This window comes from Zootoca vivipara, chromosome 4 (assembly GCF_963506605.1).
Source record: "Zootoca vivipara chromosome 4, rZooViv1.1, whole genome shotgun sequence".
Lineage (NCBI taxonomy): Eukaryota > Metazoa > Chordata > Lepidosauria > Squamata > Lacertidae > Zootoca > Zootoca vivipara.
The window spans coordinates 66481964-66505543 of record NC_083279.1 but is presented as its reverse complement, the minus strand read 5'-3'; the positions used below and the strand labels follow the sequence as shown (position 1 = coordinate 66505543).

Here is a 23580-nt window from a genome sequence, read left to right as displayed (position 1 = left end):
CATCTTAAATGATGGAAGTATAGATATATCTGATGGCAAGCTGCCATATTATCATTGTAATATACTGCTGTCCCAAAGCACTGGTATGTGCCATTATGTGCTCTTATTGAATACTGCTTACTGTTTATAAGGCGTTCCTCAAATGTCCAATGTATTACCCATTATCTCTGTAAAATAGGCTAGAATAATTTATTCGGTATTATCAAGGGGAAACTGATAGCTAAGGCACTAAGATCAATAAACATACACATTCCTAAAAGTAAGCTATGAACCCAAAGAATTCCCCATTTGTAATTCATAATAACCACTAGTGCCAGATTTGGCTTTGCGGTAGAAATGGGTATGGAAGCTCTGCTGGAGCAAAAAATGACTGTGCATGCATAAAAACAGAAGATTCAGCACCCACCTTGTCTTGTCATTTCTCTGCTGGGAAATTGTTCCTCCCTGGGCCTACATGCAAAGCAGCAGCAGCTGGATGCAAAATTGAAATGGATATGGTAGGATGAAAGTTCTATCTCTACTTTCATGACCACTACTTTCTGTATTTCTAGAAAGTTAAGAAATAGGACTGCAAGATAAAAGCTGCAATCCTTAACATATTTCTTCCCAGCTAGGATGTTGGTGACTAAAAAGGCTGCTTATTAACAAAAAGGAAACACAGAGCTATAAAAGTGAATCCGCTAATGGAATGTAACAAAATTCACACAACACATATAAAGGTTTATTAGGCAATATAAGAGCCAAGTACTAGTAGATATATACATTAAAAGACATGCAAAACACAATAAATAGCTGAAATTACACCTGCAGAAAACAAAAACACTGTTCAAGAAGGAACAGTGCTTTCCCTTAAGACAGATGATACTTTGGCCCCTAGATGAAAACATCCAGAATTAACTGAATTCCAGAAACAGATGCTTAATCAGCTCCTTAAAGGATATGTAGCTCTCATATGGCAAAACGTATCTGTAATGGGTTGGATTCTGAATTAGGGTAAGAATCATGGAACAGGGCGCTTCCCTCTGGAGATTCCTGCACCCTCCTGAATTCTGCTTCAGAGGGTTTGAAGGAACATCTGGAACAGATGTGGTGGGGGTGGTACTGGTGGATAACATAGGGAAAAGCATAATTGGTGAAATTCCCTCGCTTCCATTCATGAAAGGTCCACTAGATTCAAGTTCTTTTCATAAATGGAAGGGAACTTTTGCATTCAGTCAAACAGCTTTTCCCTTAAAAATCATGAATTTCCCCTTTAGTCGTCCAGAAATGAACTTTCATAGTCTTCACACAGAAGTTCTTCCACATAAGCATTTCTTCTTCTGGTTCTCCCATCATGATAGCTGAGCTTTCTGGAAACCCTGAAAAAGGAAAGAGGATCTTGTCTGTTCAAAATAGTGCTAGAAATGTGCAGTAAAATGAACTGGCAGCAAACAAATACTTCCCAAAGACTAGGATATTTTTTGCTGTTTCAATGGAAATAAATAATAATACAAAACAGCAACACATTTTCCTCAATCTCCAACTCCTTGCATAACACATTGGTGAATATTCATGGCGTTTCAGATAAATCTGTACAAACTATAATCCACTGTATATCACATAAAAAGAGTGCAATAAGTAAAGAGACTTCATATTAAAGTTACTAATTTTAAACTCAACAAAGTGCTGCAAGCTCAAAAGGATGCTATAGGTGCGGCAATTTCAGAATCTCTCTCAGTAATGGCATTATTTTCACTGCGGTAGACAGCATCTATTGTCTCTAGAAAAGCATTAACCATTTGGAGATGACTCCCGACTAATGCAATAAAACACCAATATAAAGTAACTCTTCAGTCATCCCCGAGTCAAATACAAAAAAGTTGTGCTCCCCAATATTTGGCACACTACTGCCAAGTCTGTATTTCTCAAAAAGGAAGCAGCACTGCAAAGGGGAGAGAAGAATGTATTAAGCCAACTTGACAATATGCTATCTATTATAATACCAATGAATGCTACACGAAACCACACTACCTTCAGGACAGGACTACCAAATTTCACCTAGCAAATTTGAAAGGAGCAAATTTAACACATTCATGTCCAACATCCGAAAGTTATTAACAACCAATAAGTGGTCAGTTAGATGCTAGTCACATAAAGCACCAATGTGCAAAGTAGATTTTAAGACAAGTTACAGTGCAAGTCAAAGCTTTGCCATTCTATTCAACTCATCTTAGGTGTAGCTTATAGGAAACCATTATTGGTTCTCCTCATCATATACTTTCACAGAGAAATATGGCAAAGGGATACTAAAAAGGAATTCAGGTGATACTTAACGGTGAGGTATAGTTCTGTGATTTTCTTATGGAATCGCTATTTTCCACAAACATGGGAATGTTTTCATCCACACTTGTAATTCTGGATTCTGTGATGAGATTAGATGCAGTAAGTAAAGCAGGAAATTAGCATGGAAATGATAAAAAGCCAGAACAAGAAAACCAAACTACCTCATAGAGGACACATCTAAGGAGCATTATTATTATTATTTCATTTCTATACCGCTTTATATTTTCAAGAAAAACCTCAAAGCGGTTTATAGAATATTAAAACATCAATAAAACAAACTGAAGAAAGTGAAATATAGAGTATACAGTCAAACCAACATAATTAACAGAAAACTAAAATATTATCTTAAAGATTTAAAAATAAAACATTACAAAGGAGGTCAACTACAGAATACATATTTAACACAAACAAAGTTAACAAAATACTTTAAATCTTAGCAGGGTGAATAAATAAAAGTGAATTACAATATTTTTTAAAAAAAACTTGGTATTTTTAAAATCTTGAACATGTGCGTTCAAAAATTAATAGCCTTTTAAAAATTAATAGCCTTTTAAAACTAAATTCATGTCCTTCTACCAAACACAATGAAGCCATGGAAATATTTCTTTGGATTTTAATCTCAAACCTTTGGACGATCATATTTCAGCTTGTTAAGTCAATAAATATCAAAACATACACAACCCTTTTGCTCATGCAGGTGGCCTATTCATGCCACACACACCAATGAAATCATCAAGTGTCTAATGGGCTACTGTTGCCTGTTTTGCTGAAATTGGAAAACTGTCCTCACCAGCTTTGAAACAAACCAGGTATGACACCAAACTGAAACTGATTTGATATCCTACCTTGCTCCAAAGCTGGGAGCAAAATTAACAATGGTTAATATGAGATTTCCTGATTTAAGTGCAGCATGAATGAAGAGAGGAGCAAAGGTGTGTGTACAAGCAAAATGCAGCTTCCTCATTTTTTAATTTAAGAACTTCAGAACCAATACCCAAATTAAAAGCAGACAAAGCCAGATAATAATCACTGCAGATGCGAGCATCACTCAAACATTAAAAATTACTGCTTCTTCCTTTAGAATGAGTGGAGAAGGAACTTGCAATTTCTGGGATGTGCCTGCAAATGTTTAAGAGTCCATGTAGCACTTTTAAGTGTTCTATCACAGTTCTCATGCTGTTGCTTGTGTAAGATGTGACATAAATAGAACATTTAGTTTTACAGTACACTCCTAATCATGTCTAATAAGCAAGTCTGATTCCATTCAATGGGACTTACTCACAGGGAACTGAGGTTAGGATTGCAGCCTTAAGACTTATTCACTTACCTTTCCTGTTTTCCCCCAAAGTCCGTGCTTTAAAGCACTGTGTCTGAGTGCCCCCCCCGCTTTTGCTCCAAATATTTTTTTTTGCAAAAACCCACTCTTTAAAGCTCAATTGGAGTAAACAGCAATCCTTGGAAACCCAAACAGATGTTTGCTCTGTTTGAGTGCTAAGGAGTGGGTTTCCATGGGGGAGGGACCCACACCCAAACATGGCGTTTTAAGTGCAGAACTATGCCTGGAAAGAGCAGGACAAAAGGTAACTGTGAATAAACTCTTAGTGTTCGTCCTTCTTTTCACACAATGCTCTAGCCACTAGTTTTAAAAAACAACCCTGCCACAAGTAGGACATCTTTGGGAATAACACACTGAACTGAACTGAACTAAAGGGCTACAAACAAGCCAACCAGATGAAAATACACGCAGTGGAATACTGCCTGGAATACAAGAGGTTTTTTTGCTTAGCTCAACAAAAACTTCTTTTTCAAATCTGGAAATCTCCTGTTTGCTTGGCCAACTGCATAACAATTCAGTAAGTCAATGATTAAGTTTGACACGTATGCATGTCTAGATTTAGGTTCCATTTTCTACCTACCTTTTATACAAGTACTTGGAACAGCCAGAAAGGTGCGATTTGAAGAACGACAAAACCCAGAATCCTGAAAATAAAATGTTGAAATATTAAAAATGATGCAGTTTTACAATATGGATTATCATCCAGGGATTATTTTAATCAATGTCAGGGAGCTTCTTTTCTGTCTCAGTTTGCTTGCTTTGTAGTTGTGGTAACTGTGGGCATATTTTTCAGAAGATTGGGAAAACCTGAATACTACTTTTACCCTCCCCTGCTTCATAAACATTCTGTTCAGTTACAAAGATGCAAAATGATGCTGTTGTATCTATATAATAAAGTCCCTATGTCTCTGCATCCAGATTCCCTGTGTCCCATTTTCCGTGCTACTGAGCATGTGCCCCAGGGACACAGGAATTGGACGCAGAGACTGCACGCACACACACACACACACACTCTCCCCACCCCACCCCCACCCCTCTGCCCTGCACTGGCTCAATAAGCAGTTAAAACAGAGGCCACCAGGTGGAAGGCAGGAGCAGGCAGCAAGGCCCCTAAGCAGGGCAGGCCCTCTCTCAACGTGCCCAAGAGCCTGAGGAGGAAGCCGGGATACACCAAAAATCGAGGCCCCAGCCTCTCCTCACCAACAGGCCCAAAATGGAGGCCCAAGCAGCGCAAGATAAAGCAGGCCACCAGTGGAAGGCAGGAGCAGGTAACAAGGCCCCTAAGCAGGGCAGGCCCTCTCTCAACGTGCCCAAGGGCCTGAGGAGGAAGCCGGGACGACCAAAAAATTGAGGCCCCGGCTTCTCCTCACTAACAGGCCCGAAATTGAGGCCCAAACAGCGCAAGCAACCGGGAGACCCCCGCTGGGCCGGAACGGCCAGGAAAGGCGCGGGGAGGCCACCGAATGCTCAGCGCCAACCGTGGGACCCTCAGAAAGCGCCGGGTTGGGCGCAAGCCCCCCGGACGGCAAAGCTCCCTCCCGGACGCAGCAGGCGACTGAAAAACAGCAGCGGAGGCCAACAAAAGTAGCGGGAGCCACCCCCACCCCCCTGAAAAACTGGGCGTACACCCCGGAGCAGCCGCCCGGGCCATCCAGGAGCCAGAATTCGGCCACTGGGCCCTGGCAGCAGCAGCGCTATTGACGGGGAAAATTAGGAACCAAACGGCAGGCCAAAAAGTGCGCGAAAACAGGGTGGGGAGGGATCTGCACTCCAAACACAAGCTTCGGAGGGGGTAAAGAAAGAAATACCCCCCGCACCCCCAGCCGAGCCTGAGCTGTAAAGGTAAAAAAGGGGGGGGGGACTTTGGCTTGGGGTTTGGGAACGGGTGGTGGTGGAGAAAATTAGGGATAAATTAAGGATCAAAGGGATGGGGGGATGAACAATCAATTAGACAAGGAATAAAAGCCCCCCACGCGCCGCTGCCACCGAAAAAGGCTGAATGTTCTAGCGCCCGTTTATTAAACGGGCTGAATGGCACTAGTACCATAATTCACTCAAGAAAGAGTGGGATGGGGGACACGTATAATAAGACTTCTAGCCCAATCCTATGCAAGCTTACTTGAAACAAGTCCTGGAAATTTACATATTATCTACTTCAGGAATCTTGTCACTGAGGGGATACTAAAGTGTCTTTCAGTTTGGAGTACTTTTTCATATACTGTACTGTATTTCAAAGTCAATAGTTTACTTACCATGTTTGAGGTCCAATTGTTGCCATTAGGAGTATGCAGTGTGAAAGTCATGTCAGTTTTCTGAAGATTGTTTTTCCAGTAAGGTAGCTTCTGACTTATTCGATCAGGTGAGTTCTCAGATATATTTTTCAATCTTTTCAATGGTGAAGTCTGAGGGTCTTCAATGCAGAAGGTTGCTGCTCTTTTAATTCTGGCAACTGCAGGTAAAGTTCTTACAGGAGAATTAACTAGGGCATTCACTGTGTCAGACATTGGGATTCCTTCATAGTTTTTTAAGTTTGCAGCACGCATAAATGTAGGAAGTTTTGGAAGCCCTTCAGAACACAATTTCTGATATATACTCTCAATCATATTTTTACGCTTCTGATTAAAATTTGAAGAAAGACTTTTAAAACCAAACTTGCACAGTTCTGAAGACTTCCTAGGACTTGTGCATATAGTTGAGCACTTAAATGGTTTTCGCATCTTTGAACAACAAAGCTCCTTATACATTTTTTGGAAGGCATCATCACATTTCTGGTGAGTTTTGATGGGACTGTGATTAACAGGAAGTGATGAAAATGAATGACTTCGCTGCAGCGAAACAGCTTTGTTGAATGTTTTAATTTCATGATTCCCAGGTAATCTATTTGAAGTTTTTACTGGAGAAGACTTGTTATTTTGCAAGACAGAGCTTATGCTTCTATTCAAAGACAAGCTTAAACATGATGTAGCATTGACTGTGCTAGTGCTCATCTCAGTTTTATAATCTCCGGCTAGATTAAATGTTGTTCCTATATCTACAGTGCAAACTGAAGAGTAATCTTCAAATGTTTGAGCCTTTCTTCCAAAGTTTGACAATGAAGGGATATAAGATGCAGTTCTGACCAGAAATGTTTCTTCTGTAGAAAGATCTCTAGGAAAAATGGTGGTCTCCATGCCATTTAGTCCGGCATTCTCTGTGTATGAATGATCTTCTACAATGCCAGAAGCATCCATTTCCACACTATCTGGATTACGGTCTATGGAAGATACTACTTTAGTTACCTGGTTCATTGAGCATTGCATTTCATGATTGCCATCATACGAAGGACTAGTTTGCCCATTATTTGCCATGGGCAATTGATATCCCTTAGAATTATCTTCTGTAATTGTCAAGCAAGACTTCTGTTTTAATTGTCTGGACTTCCTTACTCTGTATGTGCTGGTATTAAGGTTTGTTTTCTTAGGGTGCCAATAGGCATATCTGTACCGTTTGATGAATGAATTAGAAGAAGCTTTGCGGGATTCTTTATGGAACAATCTGCTAAGTGCCTTCACCATTCCTGGATACAAGTCTACTATTGTTACGTTATTCCAAGAACAATGCTCATCTGCAGACTCGTACATTTCTAAAAAGCTACTGCAAACAGTTTCATTTCCATCCCCAAGAGACTGATTTTTAGGCACAATTGTCATATTGTCTGAGCCTGGAGCAGCAGAGTTGGACAGCTGCAGAGATGATGATGATGCAGTATGCCCATTTATAGATTCTGTTTGCTTCCTCAGGACCACATCATGGTGACCTACTAGACCAAATAAAGGGAAGTATAAGTACTAATACTCTTTTTTTAACATTAAGACTATTGCTAATGATGTTCCAAACAAGCTACAATGTAAGAAAAGAAATTTAAAATAAGAAGGCACTAACCACATTTTAAAATTATCTAGGATTTTCTCAGTTCCCATTGTGCAATCAGATATTTTCTATGTGTTTTAAGAAACAATCATTGCCATGATTACTTTTAAATTAAATTTTGTAGCAGCAATTTATAATTTCACTTGATAACGAGGCAATGCATACCAATATGCTATTTAATGAAGATACTGGCACTCTCTACCTAGTGAAATCAAGTCTACATAGCTTCAGGCACCAACTTAAGACTATTTCAGAAAGCTATCTTATGAAAATTATATACAGTGGTATCTCAGGTTAAGAACTTAATTCATTCCAGAGGTCCGTTCTTAACCCGAGGCGTGCTTTCGCTAATGGGCCCTCCCGCTGCTGGTGCGCGATTTCTGTTCTTATCCTGGGGCAAAGTTCTTAACCTGGAGCAACCACTTCCTGGTTAGCAGAGTTTGTAACCCAAAGCGCCTGTAACCCGAGGTACCACCGTATATATATTTTTGTGAGATTACCCATTTATATATTTGTTTCCTTAATGTATTTTTTATTGTATCATCGCCCCATTATATCGTTTTTGTTTTAAGACATAGATATATTTTATATGATTTTGCAAGTATGCAAGTAAAGAAATAAAACAACTTATTGTTAACCCCTTTAAAAGACCCCCAACTCTGATCCAAAGGACGTCATGCAGTCTAATAAGCTGAGAGCTCCTACATAAACTCACATTCCCACTCATATCTATTAGTATTTAGTGTCAGGAATAACGTAAACCTGGACACAGCAGAGTACACGCAGGTTTTTCAGAAGCTTCTGGCTGTAGAGCAATGACTAGACGTCTGGATGCAGGAATAGACAACTTCACCAGGATAACTATATACAGTATTTATTGGACAAACAGTATCCAGAAGTTACTATGCACAAACTTCATAAAATAAATGAAATAAAATAAATCATTTCCTTTCTCTCACAACCACCTGTTACAAAAACAGTCTTTTTTCCACAATACCACAGAGCTTATCTTTTAGGAACTTCTTACCCAATCAGAAGGTTGTTACTAAGGCTCTTGTCACCATACACAGAGAGATCAGGCCTTGGCTTTCAGCCAATAGTTAATTGTCAGAAGTGGATAGCTGACTTTCTGCATGCATGCACTTTGAAATCTCTAACAATATCAATATCACAGGGACATCTCTACGCACACAACGGTTAAATGACACAGAATTTTCTCCAGCAATGTAGAAACTTCAGTAAAGATTCTATGTATATAGATATGCACAGTTCTTTAATTAGGCTGAATTGCTGCATTCATTCTTCAAATCCATCCAATAACTAACAAAAAATCAAACTACAGTAAAACATTTTTAAGTTAATTTTTTTTTAGAAATTTAGAATCCTCATTTTGCTTATCCTCAAAGAATAAATTTGGTCGAAAAACTGTCATTTGTCCAAAGCTATCCAATAAGTTTCAAAGCTAAATGGGAATCTGAAGCTACATATCATACATCTAAATGCAGCTTAAGCCATTGCACCACGTTGCCTCAAATTAATGTCAATCTATGTAATTTAACTACATATAGCTAGGAGGAACATGGAACAAATTGCTTTGTAAGACAGAACGAGAAAATATGACATCCTTTGACATAAAGCAGCATTCAATTTACTACAGCTGATAGAGAGTACTAGACACCTGTTACCTGTTAATCTGTTCATAATGATACTTCAGGGTGTTGTAAAGTACAGGTTTATTACCATACACCTGTACGCATGTTCATTTAAAATGATCTAGAGTGCTATCCTTATAAAAATTGTTTGCAGCTGACTTAAACAATACAGCATGCTACAGTAGAATCTAGCTACAATGGTACCTCCTTTTACGAACTCAATTCATTTCGGAGGTCCATTCTTAACCCCAAACCGTTCTTAACCTGAGCCGTGCTTACGCTAATGAGGCCTGCTGCTGGCGCGTGACATCCGCTTGCATCCCGGGGCAAAGTTTGCTACCTACTTCCGGGTTAGCAGAGCTCGTAACCCTATGCGTTCGTAAGGAGGATGGTACATAACCCGAGGTTCCACTGTACTGAAAATGAACTACTAAAGGAAAACAAGTTCTGACAGTGGACTCATATCAGCTACCAGAGTGTTATACAGGGGTTGGGGGAGACACGCCAGATACTTCCATGCTTGTGAGCAAATGCCAAGACTCTGGACAGGATGGAGTTACTGTAGGGTCAGGAGGGACCACAGGTCAGTGGTAGAATATACGCTTTGCAGTGCACAGTCCAACAGTGCTCACTCTCCTAGGAGGCAGTGATGGTCACCAACTTGGATGGCTTTAAAAGAGGATGGAGAAGAGGACTATTAACGGAGTCAGCAATGCTTTGGATTCCAGATGCAGGAAACCACAGGAGGGGAGAGTGCTCTTGCGCTCAGGTTCAGCTTGCTGGTTTCCCACAGGCATCTGGTTGACTACTGTGAGAACGGGATGTTGGACTGGATGGGCCACGGGCCTGATCCAGCAGGCTCTTCTTATGTTCAGAGGTGGGAAATACTCGAGCCAGAAACCATGAAGAACTACTGCCAATAAGCATAGACATGTGCTAGCTGGACCAGTGCTCTGACAGGTAGGTAAAGTGCTATGATAGGCCATGGCACAAGATTAAAAGCCCTCCATGGCTTCCAGCAGAACGCTGAACTACTCAGGTCCTGAGCAGTTGCTCTTGCAGCACTGAAGGTCCAGCTGAAAAAAAGAATGGTGGTGTTGGGTTGGGAGGGAGGAGATGTTGCGGTCCTTACAAGGCCTTTTCATAGCAGATGCAAGGGAGCAGGCTAGAGCTAGCTAAACAGATATGCTGTTACAGCCACTGTTTGTCAAAGGAGCCATAGCAGGTAAGTACATGCTGGTCCAGTTGGTCTTTGTATACTCCAGAAAAAAACTCAAGAGATAGACCTTGACTCATATGTAGCTCATTTCCAATTCAGATAACAAAGTTTCTAAAAACACCAATTAATTAGGTCTTATAAGGAATGCTTAGCATTACAGTGCCGAGCCAGCCAATCAGAGCTAGCATTTGTGCTTACTAGATTGTAAACTTTGTTGTGCCAGCCTTCTTATGCAAGTAAACCATTTACTTCTCCTTTAAACACTATTTTTCAGTAAAACATTTAGGATTTGTCATGATGCTCACCACTCAAGGATTCACCTCCCAGCTTTTGCAAAGGAGACCACTGGTAAACACTCTTTGCTTTGGGTCTTGTAACCTAAGCCAAAATCCCAAAGGTAGATAGTTAGTAAACAGAACATAAAGATTTGCAGAAAGACACAAGCCTTGAATGACTAAGCAATTAAACACTACTTGAGATATACATCCTATGTACTAGTTTGATGCTTTCTAAATTGAGTATGACTGCCAAATAATATATTCAAACTTAAAATATTATGTAACAATTGCATTTTTATACCCCATTTATTATGCGCCAGCCCAATGTGACCAAAGCACACACAGCAAGAACAAAATCCCATCTCAATAAAAATTAACCTGATTTATGCCTATTAGGGTGTCAGTACAGTAGACATTACGTTTAAGTCTTCCCCATCCATTTCAATCCATTTCAATAGAAACACTGGGAATGTGTACAGATAATGTACCTCCAAGAGAAAATAATAATAAATGGAGAAGACAGGAAAACTGAACTGCACATAGAAATCTGGACTTGCATTACTAGCTATGTTTAAAGATTTCAATACAATCAGCTGAACAGTTACCGTAAGTGATTTTGGAGCAAAGTAGACACTATTATCCAACAGAACATCCATTTTGACTTGGTATTTATTCTTTGCAGGTGTTCCAGAAAAGTATACAAGAGAGGTATCGTCCTTTTGTTAAAAAAAGAGTGAATAGAAGTTGAAACAAGTTGTGGCGTGGGCCTTCCACCCAAGTGTGTTGTTGTTTTTTATGTTGAACCAACAAGGATAAGTACACACAAACAATGTAGTCTACTCTCATTCTTAAGTTGTTGAGGGTTTTGCCTTTAAGGCTTTGTTTCTAAATCCATATGTGACAAAGCCTTTTTGAGCAGGTTGCACATTCCATTTGTCTCATCCTGCCAGGTTTTAGTAATGCCTATTATGCCATATTTGCTTGTCTGTATTAACATCAAGCAAATTATTATAATTATAATTATTATTCCTGCTTGATTTCCATAGGTACCACTTGCTGTACATGGCAATGACCAATATTTTCTCTTCTCTCTTAAACTAGAAGAAACCCACAATAATGACTGCAGTCCCTGCTATGAGGAAGAGAAAGGCTTTTCATATACTATTCACTCAAACAGCCACATTAGTACACTGTGATCAAGAATTTGGAAGGGAATCACAGCTTTTGAAAAGTAAGTAAGAGCAAACCAGAACTCATGGCTATAGTTTCATAAACACAGACAGAGCCTATGGAATATTCAGAAAACTTTTGGCAGAACTCAGGGAAGTTTCGAGTTCAGAGCCACTCCTCATATTCCTTGTTTCCTACCAATCGTCTTCCTAATCGTCTCTCCTAAGACAAATATTCTAATTTTTCAAATGCTCAAATACTGTAACAAAAATTCTCATTCACCTTGATATGCAAATTTTCCAAACGTCTTTTAATGGACGCCGACTCAACATCGCTTATGTGACCTACAATTCAAAGTTAAAAAACAAAACATATCTCAATTATAAGATCGCTTCCAATTTCTTTGATAAAAGAAATGTGTAAAAAATTTAACCTCGGCACAAAACCTCAAGGCAAGGAACTATGCAATAACCTGTTTCCAAAGACTGACAAATTTCTCTGGGTTTATTATTCCCCTCATTGCTAGGAGACCTCTCTTTGGGTGTTACTTGGATGAAGCAGGCAAGTGTGGTGAAAGTAGCTGTAGGCTCATGCAATTTATAACCCCGACTGCCCATGAATTTAAATCACACAGGGAGTCTCACGCACAATGTCCCCACTGTAGAAGTTATGCTTCTGTAGGCACTATGAAGGAGTTGCACAACTCTGGGGAAAGGGGCAAACTGCACAACGTCACAACCCCCTTCCCTGCTCCAGCCCACTTCACATGGGCAACATCTGAAGGAAGAGATTGTGAAGCTATATATTGTCCCAAAGCCATTTCATTACTCTCACCTCTTGATAGGTAACTGTTTAACAAACTGTTTAATAGGAATGAGAAATGTTGGAATTAAAAGTGTTGTTCTTTCTTTCCCATCCAGAAGGCGTCTAATGAATATGGCATGCAGAAAAACTGCTGGGTCAAAGTTAGGGGTGTAATCTTGTTTTTCCTTTGCAATTATAGTTACCCAAAGGAGAGCAAAATTAATGATACTAATAAGAGTGCAGAAGGGGCTACAGTGTGGCAACAATACAGGATTCAGCAAATGATAAAACAAGTAGTTGATATTGCTCCTTAAGTTACTGACTTTGATAAGTCCAAGCAGTCCCCCAATTTGGTTACAGCTATATTAGCTATCTCACTTACAGAAGAAAACTTTTGATGAAGGGTTCAACTGTTTGAACAAGAAAGGAGTCATGCTCAAAAGAAAATGAGAAATCATATTTCAAATAAGGTGCATGTCACAACCTTAATGTACAAATTTATGTAAAAGACTATAGATTCTCCCCCCCCCTGGAAATTGGAAAGAAATAAAGCAGAACAATCATTGCTCAGTGGCATATAATAATTTTAAAATGCATGTGATCATCTCTCTCAATTGTCATCCACATCCAAGACAGCTTAGATTAGTCCTATAAATAAATTGCATGCTTTTCCGCCAAGCCTGCCTTACCTGTATCAAGTAGGCTCTTTCTACATGAGACCATGGACTGTTCTTCATTAGGTGACTTAATAATAGCAAAAAACAAAACAAAAAAACAACAGCTCTGTATTAGCTAAATTTGGGCTAGAAAATCAACTTTAATATTAGAGTCAACGTATGGGGATGTAATGGATCTTCATTCTACCAAACTTACATATTTACTTGATTTAAATATTCGATCAAATGCTAGCATCACTCCACATAAATCTGCGATGGCTATGGCTGTTAACAATCTAACTGTACAAGACATATGTTGCTTCAAAAGACTTAGGCAAGCATTTTTAAATATATACTACACATTTGCCTGCCCCCATCACCTTCTCAATGCACAGGCAATTTAATATTACCTGCAATTATTTGTACACTTTTCCTGCTACTAACAAAAAAAATAAACTTACGGGATGGGAAGATTAATCTCCTTCTGATGGAGAAGAGGGCTATTGATGGTTACTAGCCATGATGGCTATGTTTTGCCTTCACAGTTGGAAGGAGCAATGCTTCTGAATACCAGTTGCTGGAAACCACAGGAGTGGGGAGTGGTCTGGTGTTTGAATCCCGTAGGTTTCCCACAGGCATATCTGGTTGGCCACTGTGATCCAGCAGATAAAGGATTCATGCAATACTGTAAGTTTCAGGCAAATTCTAAATGCAGAAGCACACAGCTTTAGCAGAAGCCATTTTCAGGAATTTTACAGGGTGTGAGGCTATTCAAGATTGCAAAGGAAGTGCCAATAAATTGGCAAAAGCTATATAATATTGTTTGGGGGCATTTCTCTAAGCAAGGACAGTTTTCTTGCACATTTCATAATAGGGTTAGAAAAGCGCCCTACAGCTCTGAGCGTTTGGGTATTGTTAAGCACACTTCTGACACCACACAATATTTTATAGGGTTGCAGTGCCACCCTGCCCTACATTGGAAATCACATTGGGATGGAAAGTACACCCCTTAAACTTGTTAAAGTTATTCTCCCCATCCCATGTTGGATGAAGGTTCATATCTACATGAAGTTGCTGAGAACCGTCATTAGGAGTTTCGGTACTATCAGTACACTGATGACATGGAGCTCTATTTCTGCATAATAACTGAATCAGGAGAGGCTGTGTGAACCATAGACCAGTGTCTGGATGCAATGGTGGGATGGATGAGGGGGGAAAACTGATCTTGAATCCTCATGGTTCCCATGGTCTGCCCTGGACAGAGTTGGGGGGTGCTGGATCCAGCTTTGTTACTTGATGCCCAGGTAGCCTCAGTGACTGTTTGAGGACTGGGAGAGCTTGACCACAGTAGTTCAGATACTGGTGACTTCAACACTGAATTACAGTGGTACCTTGGTTTATGAACACAATTGGTTCCGGAAGTCTGTTCATAAACTGAAGCGTTCATAAACTGAAGCGAACTTTCCTATTGAAAATAATGGAAAGTGGATTAATCTGTTCCAGACGGGTCCGCGGAGTACTTAAACTGAAGCGTTCATAAACTGAAGCATGGGTGTAATTGGTTCCGGAAGTCTGTTCATAAACTGAAGCGTTCATAAACTGAAGCGAACTTTCCCATTGAAAGTAATGGAAAATTAATTAATCCGTTCCAGATGGGTCTGCGGCGTTCATAAACCGAAAATTCATAAACCGAGGTGTTCATAAACCGAGGTTCCACTGTACTTCAGTGTAAGCCTTCTCTTTTGCTACATTCAGTTCTGAGTGCTGCAGTAAAAGGTAAAGGGACCCATGACCATTAGGTCCAGTCGTGACCGACTTTGGGGTTGCGCGCTCATCTCGCATTATTGGCCGAGGGAGCCGGCGTATAGCTTCCAGGTCATGTGGCCAGCATGACAAAGCCGCTTCTGGCAAACCAGAGCAGCACATGGAAACGCTGTTTACCTTCCCGCTGTAGCGGTTCCTATTTATCTACTTGCATTTTGACGTGCTTTCGAACTGCTAGGTTGGCAGGAGCTGGGACCAAACAACGGGAGCTCACCCCGTCACAGGGATTCGAACCGCCGACCTTCTGATCAGCAAGCCCTAGGCTCAGTGGTTTAACCACAGCGCCACCTGGGTCCCGAGTGCTGCAGTACTGTTGCCAAAAGAAGCGAAAAACCTTGTAAGCATGTAACCGTTCTGGTCAGAGATCTGCACTGGTTGCCCATTTGACACCAGGTCAAGTCGAAGGCGTTGCTATCAGTACTGTATATAAAACCTTTAATAGCTTGGCACATTTACTTGTAGGATCACCTTGGCCCAATACAGTGGTACGTTAGTTCTCGACCATCTCCATTGATGAACATTTCAGAACCTGAACGCCGAAAAACCAGAAGTAAATGCTTCCATTTCCGAATGCGCCTGGGAAGTTGAACGACTTCCACTGTGTTTTTCAGTTTTCTCAATTGCATTTGCGGACAGCCATTTGCGCCTCAGTTGCTGAACGTTTCAGAACTCGAACGGTCTTCCGGAATGAATTACGTTCGAGAACTTAGGTACCACTGTATATATTTCATAAAAATTATAAACTGTTTGATTGTAAAACACTTCCAAGTGGTTTACAAAAAATACTTGCTAGACTGGTTTGAGCTATGGAACTGGCACTGTTGCACGTGCCACAACCAGTATTTTAGTGTGGCAGCGCCTACACTTTGAAACTCCCTGCCTATCAACATCAGCCAGGCACTTTCTCTGCACTCTTCCTTCAGTGACTGCACCATTTCCTCAATATGCCCATGAACAGGATCCCAGAACAGACCCCTTTCAAATACAACTCCAGAAAAAAGTAGATGGATAACTATTCTGGTTGACTGCCATCATGGATCCTACATACCTGATACTCCTCGTAGTTCTCATTTTCAGAGTCAGAGGCCAGCTGCCCCTCAATTTCTTAATTGAAAAATAATTCATTGAAATTATAAAACTGAAGATAACAGATCTCTCTTCACTGACAGGTTATAATCAGTCAACATAGCCAAAGGTAGCCACTTGGCTTTTCCATCTGAGAACGCTTGCCCCACTTTACAAATTCTATGGAGAAATCTCCATTTAAACCTGGCTGTACCTCTATCGTAGTGACTGCACTGAATTGGGAAATGACTCATGTGATCCTGGAAATGGTTGGTTGTGGCACAAGACTCAGTTTTGCTATACAAGCGCAATGCAAATTTTTGAAATCTAGATCTTGCACTTACATATGTGCAACAAAAAGTCAAATATATATTTAATTAGTTCTCATAGGCAGTTAAATAAAAGTAGGCATGATACTATCACACCAACACTAGAGTATATATCAAAGCAACTGCCTTCAAGTCCCATGAAGTTGATGCTTAACACAATATCCTTAGGAATTAATGATCTGGCAAGTGGCAGGTCTTAAAGGGAGGAAGGTCAGTTCTTCTAATGAAATGCATTGCACCCAAAGACACTTTTCAGAATAATTACAGGCAAACCCCCCCCCCCATTTATGTGTGTTCTATTTGTGCGCGACCACAAATGCATGAATCACGCCAAACTGGGAAGTGATCCCAAAACATCACAAAAGGGGGAAGACTTGGGTGGGATGGGGCGGAACAGGTTACTTGCAGGCTTTTGCTAGTTGCTTGTAATACAAACATATTTGGGTAAGCCATTAAATTCATTTAAAAAGCAATCCCATAACAACTGAAGAATTAAGCTCAAGTGAACATTTCATGAATACCTTGCAAGAATGAACAATTAGATTCTGCTTTATAACATATACGGCTCATAAAGTCTTTTCAAGTAAAAAGCAGGCTTTTAAAAAAAAAATGATACAAATGCATTCATATGAAGAAACACAGTACTGATAAAGCTAAACATATATCCAATAAAAATAGCCAATTTTATATGGTATTTTTTCCTTTGCAATAGCTTATTTAAATCAAAATTACAGCAAGATTATCTGTGGATTTAGTACCAAAAAGAACAAAATCATGTATCGTAAGCCAAATTAACCTTCTTTCATAAAAACTGATGACTATTATATTTGCAAGCAGTTATTGTTTAAGAGCCAACTCTAGAAGGAAATACTGTCTCAGATTTTTAATTGATCTTTTTCTTTCACCATTAAGAACCGTTAAAGGTAAATCTTTACACAATTTAAACATACAAGTATTGCAGAAAGTTCTAAGATGTCCCTTACCCGTGTTTTCCTGAAATGGTACATTACTCTGTAATATGAAAAGCAGGAAAATTTCAGTGCATACAAATTATTTCTTGTACAAAAAAAGGCACCCAGTGCTTTCATTTTCAAAAGAATGCATTTTTTTCTTTAAAAGATCCTCCCATTCAGAAATAAGTATATTGTAAAATTGCTTATGTCTGCCTATTGGTCTGGAAACATGAAGGGTACCGATCAAGATTTTCATTTGGTTAATTACCGACAGACTCAGGGAAGGCAGGCAGCATGATCTGCCAATAATTCTAATACTTGAAATATTTTGATATGCAATTTCTACACACATTGCCAAACTCAAGTCACAGGGCAAAATAATTAGGGACAAAGTTAACAGTTTTCATATGTCTTAGTTACAGTGGTTCTCAAGCTACTTTCCCCATGGATCACTTGAAAATTGCTGAAAGACTTGGTGTAAATATAATTAAATATAATTCTGCTTTCTATAGCACCTGTAATGTGCTGTGCTAGATGCTGCATAAATTTTATTTATTTTTTTGCTTTATTTCTTCTATTGGATGTTATTGTATTACAAAATGAATTCCACAGAACTCAAATATGAATCCCATAGAATTCAAATTGTAAGTGTTCTTTGCGCACACACTGAAAGTTTGGAAACCCCTGTCTTAGTACATTGAATTTGATACATCTGCACTGTATCAAGTGAATTATCTTCCTGTACGTCCGGAGGGATAATTAAGACAAAATGTGAGAATCTTGTTCTGAAGACTGGTATCACCAATTTAAATCACCCCAACAGCATTTCAGATTGCAGGTAAGACCACAAAAGCTTTGTTTTCATCAGTCAAATTTCTCCATTGATTAGAGCAATGTATAACAATGAAAACAAATTTCATTGAGCTATTTGGGTGTGCTCATTTTGGTATCAGCTTTACCAATGGTCTGAAATTTAAGGAAAAGAGAAAACTAAATGAGAGAAAGTAATATTCTCCAACTTAAGTTCATAAACCCTGAAGAGAATCTATGGCTTTTTCCCCATTCAAGTTGCCACAGAAACATTGTTTAAAAATACTACTGTTATAGCTATGCATCCAGTCTCCCAGAGAGATTTCAAGATTTTTAATTTGTCACAATAACTTAGAAAACATCAAAGTACAGTCATTACATGTTATGCATTTAAAGTACCTGAGAGCTATCCATAATTTTGGTGCTTCTCTGTTGCTCTTCTCCCCAAACCTTTGACCCTAGAAATGATACAATAATTTCTACAATAAATGCCACATGCATAAGAATTTGTCATTTGTGATAAACAGAGTAATGTTAATCTTTTACAGTAAGCATAGTAAATAAGTCTTGTGGCACTCTGAAGACTAATTCATTCTGGCATAAGCTGTCATAGAGAGCCAGTGTGGTGTAGTGGTTAAGAGCGGTAGACTCGTAATCTGGGGAACCGGGTTCGTGTCTCCGCTCCTCCACATGCACTCTGCTCACAGAGTGTTTGTTGTGGAGGAGGAAGGGAAAGGAGAATGTTAGCCGCTTTGAGACTCCTTTGGGTAGTGATAAAGCAGGATATCAAATCCAAACTCCTCCTCTTCTTCATAGATTACAGTCCACTTCATCAAATGAATGAAGAGATATACTGGGTTGTACATCCATACCTGTATATACATGGTTGGGTAAAGGTAAAGATACCCCTGACCATTAAGTCCAGTCACGGACGACTCTGGGGTTGCAGCACTCATCTCGCTTTACTGGGCGAGGGAGCCGGCGTTTGTCTGCAGACAGCTTCCAGGTCATGTGGCCAGCATGACTGAACCACTTCTGGCGAACCAGAGCAGCGTACCAAAACGCTGTTTACCTTCCCGCAGGAGCGACACCTATTTATCTACTTGCACTTTGATGTGTTTCGAACTGCTAGGTTGGGAAGCGGATTGTAAAAAGCCAGCTCAGAAATAAAATTCACAGAAATACAGTGATACTTAAGAGTAACAATCCACAAAACAGTTTCTGTTGACAAATCGCTCCTGCTTTGCCACGGATTCTCTCCAGCACAAAGCAACAAACCACGATTCTTAGCCTAGTGTTATATCTGAAACAAGTTTGTTTTGAACCAGATCATAATCTATTTTGCTCCACGCAAACCAGTTTGAAGCCACGGTTTCTTATTGGCTTCAGGTAGTCATTTGTTAACAGTGAAACAAACCAGAACCCCCAATTCTGAAACAATGCTAGGCAAAGATTTTGGCAATCTCACTTGTGCTAGGGGAAAAGCAAAATGAGAGCAATTTGCTTATTCATGGTAAACAGTTAACCATGACTTATGGCATGCAAGTCCTATCACTGTTATGTACTGTATAGTCACACTGTTACAACAAACCTCAAGGTTTCCAACCAGTCTTTGATTCAATAAAGTTTGATCCACATAGGTTTCAAAAAGTCTCTATACAGTGGTACCTCGGGTTATGAGCACGATCCGTTCCGGGACGCAGTTTGTAACCCGAAATGGTTGTAACCCGAAGCGCCATTTTGCTCATGCGCAAAGTGCAATTTCCGCACATGCGCAGAACGCGCGAGGGGCGAAAATACTTCTGGGTTTGCGGAGTTCGTAACCCAAGGTGTTCGTAACCCGAGGTACGACTGTACAGTGGTACCTCGACTCACGAAGGCAATCCGTTCCGCGGCGCTCTTCGGAAGTTGAAGCGTCCATTTTGTGCATGCGTAAAGCAAGATTGTGCGCTTCTGGGCATGCAAAGAACACACACGCGACAAAAAGACTTCCGGGTTAGCGGACTTTGGAAGTCGAGGCATTCGGAAGTTGAGGTACCACTGTACTATGTTTTTTATAAAAGCAAACTAGATAAAAGCAATCTTACCTTCTGGTGTATCATAAGTCAATGATCTGATAGAAACGACCACATCACCATAAATGGGGAGGTTGTACTGGATTAAAAGAAACACACACCATTTTAACATAAGACTACAATGCTAGAGATTATAATAAAAGCTTTTTGGGGGGAGGGGGGTAAAATTCATGCATTATTAAACCTCCATTCAAACTACTAATTCGCATACTTGCAAGTTAACTCACTCCTATCTACGGTAGTTGGCAGTACACAGGCCCCAACTACATGTTACATGACACATCTGTGATGGAACATTTATAAATAATAATAATAATAATAATAATAATAATAATAATAATAATAATATATTATTTATACCCCGCCCATCGGACTGGGTTTCCCCAGCCACTCTGGGCGGCTTCCCACAGAAGAATAAAATAATCGATTAAAGATTAAAAGCCTCTCTAAACAGGGCTGCCTTCAGATGTCTTCTAAAAATCTGATAGCTGTTTTTCTCTTTGACATCTGATGGGAGGGCGTTCTACAGGGCGGGCGCCACTACTGAAAAGGCCCTCTGCCTGGTTTCCTGCAACTTGACTTCTCACAACGAGGGAACCGCCAGAAGGCCCTCGGCACTGGACCTCAGTGTCCGGGCAGAATGATAGGGGTGGAGACGCTCCTTCAGGTATACTGGACCAAGGCCATTTAGGGCTTTAAAGGTCAGCACCAACACTTTGAATTGTGCTTGGAAACATTACGTATTATTATTATTATTATTATTATTATTATTATTATTATTATTATTATACCGCCCTATACCCGGGGGTCTCAGGGTAGTTCACAGAATAAAATGAAGTTATAAAACACATGATAAAAAACAACATCTCATCAAACTTAAATCCGGCCCTGTCTGTCTGTCTGTTTCAGCCAAATTTGGACACACGGCCTTAATGATTTTTACATTAAGGCAGTGTGTCTAAATTTGGCTGAAACAAACAGACAAGACAGACAGACAGGACCGGATTTAAGTTTGATGATATTTAGGTTGCCGCTGTTTTTTGTGTTGAATATATGCTATATGGTAAATTATGGACCATTTGCACATAACAAATAGGAGCCCACATAACACAAAAACTGTTGCTGTATGTAGGTTTAATTTTTTATCTTATATTTTGGAAATGTACATCCAGTTTTATTTTCCTTTAATTTTGGGGGGAGCCCCCAAGAGAGTGGGGCCTTAGCTATAGCTTGTCTGAGACAGATTAAAGCTAGTAATTAAGAGTGCAAGGAACCCTGCTGGAAGGAAGGAAGGAAGGAAGGAAGGAAGGAAGGCCGAAATTTGACATTTCAATTGCATTTATTAATTATCTCCCGCACAAATGACCGGCCGAGGAGGAGCCCCGAGCAGATCCCGCCCGGGGCCACTACCCTCCGGAAAAGGCCTGCGACCCTCGTCCCGTCCTGCTCGCCGAAGCCGGCCCTGGAGCCCTTGGCGCCGCGCCGAGCTCACCTTTTCCACAACGCTGCTCATGGCGGAGTTGAAGCGGAGGGTGCTTCTCCTGAGGCGGCGCTCCATGGCTGTGCTGCCACCGCCGCCTCCTGGCGCTCCTCTTCGCCACAGGTCCGCGGCCTCGCTCTCCATCCCTGCCTACCTCGCTCTCCTCATCGTGGCCGTTGCCTTGGCCCAAGGCCGAGGATTGGTCGCTTCCAGTTGGGCAACTCCTTCAACCCGATTCAAATTTGCCGCTGCGCTAGTCCCGCGAGAGTGCGCTTCAGCTTGCCGTCGCCGGATTGGTAGATACTGGCCAATCGGAGAGCCCCGAGCAGCAGTTTTGTGTTGATTGGCTGGCTCCCGTTAGGCTGCCGCCCCCCACCCCTGATCCCGCCTCCCTAGCTCTTGTTAGAAACTCTCAAACAAGTTCTTCGTTCCTTCAGTAGCAGCTTAAAGACCAACTAAGTTTTTATTTTGGTATGAGCTTTCGTGTGCATGCATACCAAAATAAAAACTTAGTTGGTCTTTAAGGTGCTACTGAAGGAATTTTTTTTATTTTGCTTCGACTCAGACCAACACGGCTACCTACCTGTAACAAGCTCTTCGCTGAGCGCGAAAGTCGGAACACGCAGGAGATCTTAGGGAACACGGGCCAGCATAGCAACGCAAACCGTAAGAGTGCGAACAGGAGAAGCAGAAATATTTTGTTGAAACAAAATAAACAAAATAAGGGAGATGTAAGGAGACGCCCAATGGTGGATTAGTTTTGCCCGTTCGAAGTTAGCTGTTCCTATGGACTATATACATAAAAATCCAAGAGTCTTGTGGCACTTTGGAAGCTCACGCATTTATTGTGGCATAAACTGCCGGATTGGAATTGCTCTATCTTTCAGTGCAAGGCAATGGTAGTTTGCTTTCATAAAGTTTTCGAAAGATGCCAACTGCTGATTATATCAGGGAATGACTGCTGCAGATATTTTTTATTGAGTCTGTTATTTGGAAAAGTCTTCATTGTGTTTGATTCACGTTTAATTATTTTGTTTTTGTTCTGTTTAAGAGGGTTTTTTTGTTACCTGATCTGCATATTCAAAAGTTCAAGTATTTTACAGTTGTTTTAATTAACAAATAAAGAATGGAAAAGAATTGAGCAAGCTTTTGAGTTCATGAACATTGATCAAGCTGGGTGTTAGGCTTAAGCATTAAAGCATAAAAGTGAAAACAAAAGGGGGGGATGTTACATGGTGAGTTTAAATCTGCAGATTATCATATTACGATGACAGAAGGTGTCACGTCGACTTCCTTAGATTAGATTATGCTTGTTGCAAAATGTTTTCGAATTGCACCAGATGTCATCAGGGGTGGAGAAGCATGTTTAACTCTCCATATGGTGCAACATGAAATCGGAGTGGCTGAACCAATTAACAGTCTTTTATTGTTAAATTTAGTGCCTGAACTGGAACTGAAATGAAGAATTCGAAAATACCAAGGAAACTGAACTACTGTAGAGCCAAACTCATTTTTGTATGTTTCTACTGCGGGTGGCGCTGTGGGTTAAACCTAGGGCTTGCCAATCAGAAGGTCGGCGGTTCGAATCCCTGTGACAGGGTGAGTTCCCGTTGCTTGGTCCCAGCTCCTGCCAACCTAGCAGTTCAAAAGCACGTCAAAGTGCAAGTAGATAAATAGGTACCGCTCCGACGGGAAGGT

The 23580-nt window shown here is 40.4% G+C and overlaps 1 protein-coding gene across 5 annotated transcripts; it reads right to left on the bottom strand.

Moving 5' to 3' along the window:
• Positions 1-24: 24 nt before the first annotated feature.
• Positions 25-22099, bottom strand: HJURP (Holliday junction recognition protein). Of its 5 annotated transcripts, none has more exons than XM_035116661.2 (13): positions 21895-22099; positions 20415-20481; positions 18727-18785; positions 17548-17575; positions 16219-16274; positions 13380-13434; positions 12169-12230; positions 11322-11432; positions 10744-10816; positions 5911-7457; positions 4239-4302; positions 2314-2401; positions 25-1358 (listed from the first exon to the last, which is right to left on the bottom strand). In XM_035116661.2, the coding sequence occupies exons 1-13, from the start codon at positions 22024-22026 to the stop codon at positions 1253-1255; spliced, it is 2448 nt and encodes an 815-aa protein (XP_034972552.2). In that variant the 5' UTR covers positions 22027-22099; the 3' UTR covers positions 25-1252. The 5 variants fall into 5 exon arrangements, with proteins under 5 accessions (XP_034972552.2, XP_060129666.1, XP_060129667.1 ...); XM_060273683.1 differs by having other exon boundaries at positions 5911-7454; XM_060273684.1 differs by lacking the exon at positions 11322-11432.
• Positions 22100-23580: the final 1481 nt, after the last annotated feature.